General features: G+C 37.6%; 1 protein-coding gene across 5 annotated transcripts in view; it reads left to right on the forward strand.

The window, feature by feature from the left end:
* GPBP1L1 (GC-rich promoter binding protein 1 like 1) overlaps positions 1 to 9953 on the forward strand; it is a 62446-nt gene that overhangs the window by 41499 nt on the left and 10994 nt on the right. For all 5 annotated transcript variants that reach the window (XM_019630939.1, XM_019630940.1, XM_019630937.1 and 2 more), the window contains 2 exons: positions 7800 to 7872; positions 9130 to 9320. In XM_019630939.1, coding sequence (XP_019486484.1) covers positions 7800 to 7872; positions 9130 to 9320 — 264 coding nt within the window. The remainder of the gene's footprint in view (positions 1 to 7799; positions 7873 to 9129; positions 9321 to 9953) is intronic.

Below are 9953 nucleotides of genomic sequence, written 5' to 3' on the forward strand. Positions count from 1 at the left end.
TTTTTTTTTAAGTGAGCAAGATTTGAACAGACACTTCACAAAGAAAGATATATAAATGGCCAGTAGGCACGTGAAAAAAATGATGTGTCGTTAGTCCTAAGAGAAATATGGAAATTTAAATAAGACCACTATGAGATAACTGTTACACACCCACCAGAATGGCTAAATTTAAAAGTCTGCAAACACTAAATTTGGTGACAGTTTGGAGCCCTTAAAACTCTTACATTGTTAGTAGGTGTATGAAGTAGTACAGCTATTTTGGGGAAAGGAAAGTCTGGCAGTGTCTTATAAAACAAAACATAAATTTATCCTGTGGCTCATTACTTCCACTTCTATGTATTTACTCAAGAGAAATGAAAGTATATGTGTATTTACTGTAATTTTATTCATAATAGCCCAAAATTGGAAATAATTGAAATGTCTATTAACATAAAAATAGAAGAGTTGTGCTGTAATCATGTAATGGACTATTATGTAATAAAAAGGAATGACTGATATGATGAATTTCAGCGAAGCCTTACACAAAAGGTACATACTGTATGATTTCATTTATATGACATTCTACAATAGGCCAATAATGTATGGTAGGAAAGAAAAGAAGAACAATGGTTGCTTGCGTGGAGTGAGGATTGACTGGGGGAAAGCATGGGGGAACTTGCTAGTTGTAGGAAATAGTTTTTTATCTTTATAGAGGTTGTGGAGGTGTAAGCATTTTTCAAAACTGATGGAATGGTATACTTAGTATTGGTGCATTTTATTGTATGTAAATTTTATTTTATTAAAAAGTAGATTAATGTCACCAGTCATGTGACAGATATCATAAGCCTTGTGATGTGATGCACTGAAAATCCAACATTACCTCTGAATTCCTTCTAAAAGGGCATAACCTTGACCACGAGAAAACATCACACAAACTCAAGTTGAGGTTTCTACAAAAGAATTAGAAAAGATTCTACAAAAGAACTAGCCTATACTCTTTAAAATGATCATAAAAAAAGTTTAAGATTAAAGAACAACTAAAGGCAACATGTGAACCTAAATCAAGTACTGGATACTGGATGAGGGGGAAAACAATGTTTTTAAAACTTTGTTTTGCTATAAAAGACATCAGTGTTACAGTTTGAGTAAGGGTTGTAAATTAGAGGATAGTATTTATTAACTTTCTGATTATACTTGAACTATGATTATATAAGAGAATATCCTTTTAAGGAAATACATAATAAAGTATTTGAGGGTGAATAACGTCAAGTCCTTCAGCCTGCAGATGGCTCAGGAAAAATATATATTTACAGAGAATGGTGGAGCGAATGCAGTAAAATGTTGACATGACAATCTAGCTGCAGGATATATAGGAGTTCTTTATATTATTTTTGTAACTTTTTTTTTTTTTTTTTAAGATTTTGGGGAATTGTTGGAGGGGAACAGCATTGGGCAATCGGGGAAGGGGAATAGACTAGTTACTGTCCTTTTGTTCTTCAGTCTAATTGTGGAGGACGCCACTTCACTGGCCCATGTCGGTATCATCATTGCACTCTTCCTGGATGAGGCAATCGCTTGCCAGCCGTTGGACAGTCACTCACAGCAGCTCACGCTGGCTACCAGCCACTCAACGGTAGCTCATGGCAGCCCACTGCAGCCCCACTGCAGCCTTCGCCGTAGCTGGCGACTCACAGCAGCCCAGCTCCACGTCGAGCTGTTGTTCTCCATCTTAGCTGTAGAGGGCGCAGCATCACTGGCCCTCATATGGGATCTGAACCGGGGCCCTGCTGTTAGAGCTGGCGCTCCCAAACCAACTCCTAACCAGTGCGCCACTCGGCCGGCCCTGTAACTTTTTTTAAGTGAAATTATTTTAAAAAAAAACAAAGCAGCTGGGATTGAAGAACAAAAAAAAAAAAATCCATGGACGACATCTACAACAATACAGTGAGGAATCACAACATAGGGACAAACCACCAAAAGCTGTAAGACCTGGGTAGTAGCATTTGTGCTGGAGAAATTGAAGAAAGCAACAGGGCATCAGATAGCCCTAAGATTCTCGAAAGAGCCACCAAGTCATTGTAGAAAACCTAAAGGGCTCATTTGAGAATAGCAGCTAGAAATTAAATGTGGTTTTCCATATTCCAAAAACTAGTAGATAAGGTATGAAAGATATGACTGGACCAATTAGGAGTACTCACATAATAGCTTGAACAAGGAAAGTTAAAGAATTATGAAGTATAACAGGAAGGGGTAATGAACGATTGCCTAATAACCAAAGAAAACTAAAGAATATAAAAACAGCAGATATTAAGGAGCAGCCACTAACCCTAAGGCTAAGATAGAGTACCCAAAGAATCACCCTCTGTTCCCCCATCACCACCCCAGGACTGAGATCCAGACCTTGTTGGAAAGGGCTTAGTTGTGGCTCACTGAATAGCCAAGCAATTGCTGAAGTACTTCTCCAGGAAATATGCTGAAAATCTGCCTTCTAAAGTACCTCATAATGTCTGTGCTACAACTTACTTGAGTCAGAGCTCACATGTACTTCAGAACCTGGCTTAGCAGGAACTGTGTGCCACAGGAGTCTGCTGAGTAAGCAAGCTGGAAGTAGACGCAAAAGTTTCTCATTGTTATCCACTGACAAAAATTAATGTACCTGCTGGCAAAGGAAAAATTTTAAAGTGCCCAGAAACATTTACGCAGCAAGACAAAAAGGATGACTTTGGAATTAGGAGGCAATAAATTGATAACTATCACAGGGTTCTATCATTGTTCATACTAACCAGCCAGTATTCCCTTCTAGAACAAAACCTCTGAGGGCAAAACTGCTGGAAATAGAATCTAGACTAAACTGCGGAGATAGACAATAGAAACAAAAGAAAGAGAAGGCACAGATAAAAAGGTGGCGGTGGGGCAGGGGAACAGCCAGGACATCAAAGAAACACCATGAAAACAACAGAACAGAGAGCTCTAAAGCATGATGTTAGAAAAGCTGTCTCAACCTACGTTCACAAAAATTAATTACATAGAAATGAACAGCACGCAAGGACCAAGAGACTAAGCAGAATAACATCCTTACAGACAATGCAAAGTATGCCTGTAAGATATGTCCATGCCCTCAAGACAGATACAAACCAAACCTATTTTTAAATTAACTAAACTGTGTTAAGAAACGGTGTAAGAATAACATAAACCAGAAAATTTGAAGGAGCTAAAACTCAGGGAAAATAATAAAAGGTTTCAGAAAAAGGAAGAACAAACAAGGAGAACGCAGGAGAATAAACACTAATGTTTTTCAAGAATTAGAAGACAGGATGGCCGGCCGTGTGGCGCTTTGGTTAACAGTTGGCTTAGGAGCACCAGCTCTGAGCAGCAGGGCCACGGTTTGCATCCCACAGGAGGGCCAGTGACGCTGTGCCCTCTACAGCTAAGATGGTGAGCAACAGCTCAACCTGGAATTGGACTGCCGTGAGTCGCCCGCGAGGTGTAGGCTGCATCTGGGCTGCAGTGGGCTGCCATGAGCTACCGTGAGTGGCTGGCAGCCAGCGTGAGCAGCTGGCCAGTGGCCAGTGACCATTTGCCTCACCCAGGAAGAGCGCAAAGATAATACCAACATGGGCCAGTGAAGTGTCCTCCACAACTAGACTGACGAAGAAAAGAACAGCAACTTGTCTGTTCCCCTTCCCCGATTCCCCAATAAAAATTTTAATACACACACACACACACACACACACACACACACACACACACACACACACACTAGACTCAAGTGAAAAAATATCTTTTGGACATGCAGATATAAAGATCAAATGACTTAGAAAGAAAGTCAGAAACACTTTGGCAACAAAGCTTTATAACAGAAGTCAATGGAATAACAATTACAGTACTCAAAGAAAGAAAATGTGAGCCAACTATTTTATACTGTCAAACTTCAGTTATAAAGGTCACAGACGAATAATGTGTAAAAACAGAATACTTTTCCCAAAGCTTTTCCTGAGGAAGGGACTAGACAACAAGCTTCAGACAACCAAACTAACCAGGAAGATAGCAACAAAAGTAATAGTGGTAAATATTAAATATATGGTTAATGGGAGAATTTGAAGAGCATGTACCCAAAAAAAATCATATTGGTATATTATTGATACTCTGAGAACATTGTGATATGGAATAAAGCAATTGAATACAGTAGTACCTTGGTTTGCAAGCATAATTCGTTCCAGAAAGAAACTACTCATCTTGCAGGACATCGCTCATTTACCAAGTTAAAATGTACACATTAGAAATGTTTGCTTGTCTTGCAGAACACTCGCAGACCAAGTTACTCGCAGTCCGAGGTTTTATTGTGTATTTTATACCTTGTGTCTTTGAAAATCAGGACTCTTGGTGTAGAAGAAAGGAGTTACAGATATAAAGTGGAGATGTTCAGTAAAACCCCAGGGTACTCAGTTTGAATTAAAAATATCAGTAAGAAGTCATGAGGTATTTTATCTTTGAAAATATACATTTTTCTAGGCTCTTTCCACTGCAAAGACCTAAAAACAATGACCAACCCCATAGCAATGAGCATCCATAGTGCCCAGGTTGTGGTCTTGAAATGCCACAGGATATTTATAAGATAAGCTTGGAATATTTTGTCATGCTGAGTAGCAAAGAAGCGATTAAAGACTACTAGGGTTGTATCAAAAGGATTCAGAAGCCAAATTGAAGAGGTTCCTACTGGCCATACAGAATATTTCATATATCAATTAAGGATAATAACTACAAGGGTTTGAATCACAAGTATGATTAAATATGTGAGTTCACAATGATGCCTCACCTTAGAAACAAGCATGCATTTTATCTTTTCCATATAAATTGTACCACTGAGTCACCAAATAGAAGTTCCTTTTTTATAGAAGTATAATAGCTAATAAGGAATGATAGAATTTAAAGATCGTTGTTTTGCAGTTCATGTGAGTTAATAGTTTTAGGCTATGAGCATCAGTGCCTGCCAACATCACAAAAAGAGACACAACCAGATGTATGTGTCTCCTAAAGGAAAAACAAAACCAGCAAGAAGTTGCCTAACCAAAATGTAAAGGGGGTAGCTAGAACCAGCTACCAATTTATAAAGAAGTACAGAGGTATAAAAATTTTATAGATATACTTGTAGATATAGATACATGTTGTAGATAAAGAGAGTTAAGAGATTTTTTTGGAGACAACTATAGTTTTGAGGTATACACTTTTGGGTGGTAAAAGCAAAGAGGTGATCACTGTAAGTCAGGATAGTGGTTCTTTTTAAAAGGCGGAAAGGGTTTATTTGGTTTTGTTTGTTTGAATGAGGCTTATAAAATGTTTCTGGTTTGGCTGGTGATGTTCTGTTGCTTAAACTGGTGATTACAAAAACTTGCCCATTTGCTTTATGCAGTTTTCTGTACCTGTTATATTTTTAAAAATTTTAAATCAGTGGAAAGAGATCAAAGTTATCACATAAATAGGGGCAGTATTTCTGAAAACCTTAGACAGAATGTAACTAAAAACACAGGTGTCTGATGGTGGAGCAAAGGTCTAACGAGAAGTTATCTTAAGACTGACAAATGAAGCAGGCAACTCCATAGAATATAACAGAATTTATTACAGGGTAATTTACTTAACAGGAAGATTGGGTGGGAGCAGAACAGAAGACCCAGCAATTCTGCTCAGATTACCGTATTTCCCCATGTATAAGATGCACCCTTTTTCGAGAAATTTGGGGTCTGAAAACTGGGTGCGTCTTATACAGTGGCTATGGTTTTTTTTTTTTTTACTTGCATTTCCCGCTGAGGACGAGGCAATATATGAAGACAGTGATTCGCCATCAGATACAGATGAGGACAAGCTAATCGTTGGGAGTTTTGACAGTGATGAGGAGTTGTATGAATTTTATGATGAATAAAACCTGAGTTCAATAACTTTATGTAATTCTTTTTTTTTTTTTTTTTCAAAATTCGGGCTCCAAAATTAAGGTGCATCTTATACATGAGGAAATATGGTATTCTCCATTACAGGCTCCTGTTACTGTACTTTTTTAACAGTATAAGTGGGGTACCAATGATTGACAGGACAAAGGGACAAAGAATGCAGTAGTACCAGGGGCCATGCTTCCTAGTGGTCTTGTGATAGATGTTTGTTTATCATTGATACTATCACCATTTTGATATTCATCTCAGTTGTCTTGCCATTCCAGCTGTTACTAACAAAAATATTTATGGCTTCATTTTAAGAAACACAGGCTAGAAGGCTTTAGTGTGCTTGCTAAGGACATTGAGGTTAGTCAAAGGTCACAGCATGGAACTTAAAAAAATCAAATGAAATCCAGGGCAGAGAGATGGAGTTGGTTTTGTTCACATCTACTCTAGGCCTGTTAAAGCAAAACAAGAAAACATAGCTTTATCCATGGGGACTCATTCTACCCATACTGTTCCATCCTAAAGAATATATTCATCTGTCTTTCATATTCTGTCACCGATTTATCCATTTATATAATGAGTTGGTGTTTGTATCTTTGCTCATTCTATGGTAGGGATTCTCACCTTACAGGTTGAAAATACATAACCTGCTGGGGCCCCACTCCTGGAGATTTTGATTTAGAAGCACCGCATTAGAGTCTGGGTATCTTTCTGTTTATTTAATGTTCGATAGTCAGTTGTGATGAAAAGCTATTTCCTACTCTATTAACCAGTTTGGGCTTGGACACCAGTGTCATTTTCACCCCTTATACACTTAGCTACTGAGGCTAGTCTATTGCTCTTAACGTTTCTCCATCCTCATCTCTTCCTTTCATTACTCTCCTGGTCTATGGGAATGGTCTAGCTAATGTTTAAACCGCTCAAATATGTCCTTCAAGCTGCTACCAGACTGTTGTAAACTAACGATTAAATCATAACTCTGCATGAAAGATTGATCTCTATAACCTACAGAATAAAAGTCAGTCTCCCTAAAAAATACTTCACAATCCTCTTCTCATCTGCTTTGCCAGACATCTCTCTCCCTATAGAAGAGTCCCCTCCTTCCTTAGCACCATCATGTTGAATTATTTGCAGATAGCTGAATATTCTGTTCTTTTTCATGCTTTCCTATCTTGGTGTTCATTAAACATTCTGTTCTTGGAATCACCCATGTTCCATCTTTGGAATTCATCTTTAAGGACTTAGTCATCACCTCTAATGAAACCTTTTCTAATAGCACTTCTCTTTCAAGTGGGATTGACTGTTTCTTCTTTAGTACTCCTTCTTCCCTAATGTGAATATTTATCCTAGCCCCTGTAACCTTTTATTGTACTTATTTGTCTACAAGTTTATCTTTGTAAACTTGTGGGGACAAGGGCTCTTCTTAATTGGTTTAATTGCTTTTGTATTTCTAACACAGTCCCTGGCACTTCGTTTGCCTCTGCCCTAAAGTAATCTTAGAAATGCTATGGAATACTACACATTTGACTGACTAGATTGTCCTTAAATCTGAAAAAAGTGATTCACATTCTTATTCATTCAGCTTTCTGTGCCTCTTTATTTGGCATACATATCCTGTAGGAAGATGAGAACTTGCACATTTAGTCTGTTTATTTTCTTTTTTAATTTTAATCCTCTTTTTCAAGGAAATGAAACCCAAAAGAGCCTAAGATTAATATAAGACCTATTGATTTTGTATTTCAACATCTTCTGCTTGTTAATTCTGAATACAGCATTAAGTAAGTGCTGCTGATATAATTATTTGATAGGTTCCATGGTGATGGCTACTTTACAGAAAGTGCCAAAATGATTAGCTTTCTGTATCAACCATTAATGTCCCTTTTTTCCTAGCCTTCTTTGAATCCAGAAGCTGGCAAACAGAATCAGCCATGCAGACCTATTGGGACCCCTTCTGGAGTGTGGGGTAGGTAGATTTTGCCATTTTAAAGGCACAACTTTAATTTTTTTCTTAGCAGGGAGAGGAGCAAAAATTCTTTATCTCTCTTTTTATGTTTGTTTCTTTATCTCGTTTCTCATCTCATCCATTTGTACATGGTAACTAACACCTATTAACTCTTACTCTGCCCCCTCAAATAGTATTGCAATATAATAATAGTACAGTCAGAATACAAATATTTTTGAGAGCTTGTAGAGCCCTGAATTTGAAAGCAGGTTTTAAGCAAAGGGAGAATAATATAAAGCTTATAAGAAGTAATTTTTTGTTAACATTGCTAATTTGCTTATAATAATTAAATTGAATTTTACGTGTTATAATTGTCTCCTAAATATTTGGTAGGCATATATAACTGTATTCTAAGCATTCTTCCATATTACTAAATATTCTTCTAAAATGTTTAAAAGGCTACATAATACCACATCCTATAGACAGTTTTGTTCAACCAGGTTCCAGTTGCTGAGTTTTAGGGTGTTTGTTGTGTGAGGGGACAGTAATAAATGATGCTTGTTGCTGCTGTTATATGGGGCAAGCAGAAAATATGTAAACACACACATTTATATATGTGTTGGGAATAATGAGCCTTATAAAAAATAAAAAATTAATAGACAAATCAGTGTATTTCAAACCAAACCTGACCTGTAGCATTGGATTCTTTGGCATTTATAAATTGGACTCTCCTAGTCTACATTAGACATGTTCAGGTTACCAGTCATCTATTGGGAAGGCTTTAGCATATCTGAATACTGGGTTTCAATCTTGATTTATAGGATTGAGGATGATTGCTGTGTCATTTCCCCCTTGTTAATGATATCTAGCTTTGCTCCAGTTTCTCATCAGAAAGTCCCATGGCAGACATTTCCCCCCAATTTTCTCATCCCCATTCCCATGCTGACAGGAGCTGCACACTTGGATATGTTCTTGTTTGGTCTGTGCCTGAGTGATTACAGCATACACTTGAGACATGTTATGCCCTGAAAAACTACTAACATCTTTGGGCTTTCTGGTTGATTTATGAATTTAAAATCAAGTGCTTAAAATGCTGCCTTTTTTCCTACGGTTCCCAAGTAGTGTCGCTTATGAGCGTATCTGTTAAGTGCACACTAGGAAATGGTCACTCAGTCTCAGCTGTTAGCTCTTTGTTGAAATTGAGGCCTTATAAACTATGCTTCCTGTTAACCAATAGGTTTGACATTCTTTTGTCTCTCCACTGGTTGTATTTCACAGAAAACCCACCTGGTGCCAAGCAACCCTCCAAAATGCTAGTCATCAAAAAAGTTTCCAAAGAAGATCCTGCTGCCTTCTCTGCTGCATTCACCTCACCAGGATCTCACCATGCAAATGGGAACAAATCATCAAACATGGTTCCAAGTGTCTATAAGAACCTGGTTCCTAAGCCTGCACCACCTCCTTCCAAGGTATGATTTGGAACCAGTGTAAGAACCTTATATAGCAGAGGTTTGGGAATAAATCAGAAAAAAAATAGTAAATTTATATTTTCCTGTTAAATCATTTACTAGATGTTCATTCAGTACTTGTTATATATATAGTATTGTACTCTGTCTCCAAACTCTACTGCTACCAACTGGATTTTTAGTAGGCCTCTCCTTCATTAGCTTCATCTCATAAACCTGCCTTTTCTGATTGCTGTTTCCACTAGTAGCCATAACATCCATATGATCACTTAGCTGAAGATCTTAACTGCCTCTTCCCTCTTAGTTCCTCTACCAAGAAATTATAAAGTCCCTGTCAGTTATTCATTCTATGATGTCGTATGCCATCATCTCATCTTTACTATTGTATACCCTTCTACAAGGTGTGATCAAATAATATGGTGAATGTTTAATTTTTTTTAAATTTATTATAGTAAAAGACATATTGTCATTAATCCCCTCAAAATACTCCCCCCTCACTTCGAAACACTTATCCCATTATTCTTGCCACTTTCTGAAGCAGTTCTAGAAGTCCTCTTTTGTGAGTGTCTTTAGTTGTGCTGCCGTGGCTGCCTCGATGTCCCAAATCCTTTTGACTTTGGGGAAGAGCCAGAAGTC

The sequence above is a fragment of the Hipposideros armiger genome, unplaced genomic scaffold, assembly GCF_001890085.2.
Source record: "Hipposideros armiger isolate ML-2016 unplaced genomic scaffold, ASM189008v1 scaffold_965, whole genome shotgun sequence".
Lineage (NCBI taxonomy): Eukaryota > Metazoa > Chordata > Mammalia > Chiroptera > Hipposideridae > Hipposideros > Hipposideros armiger.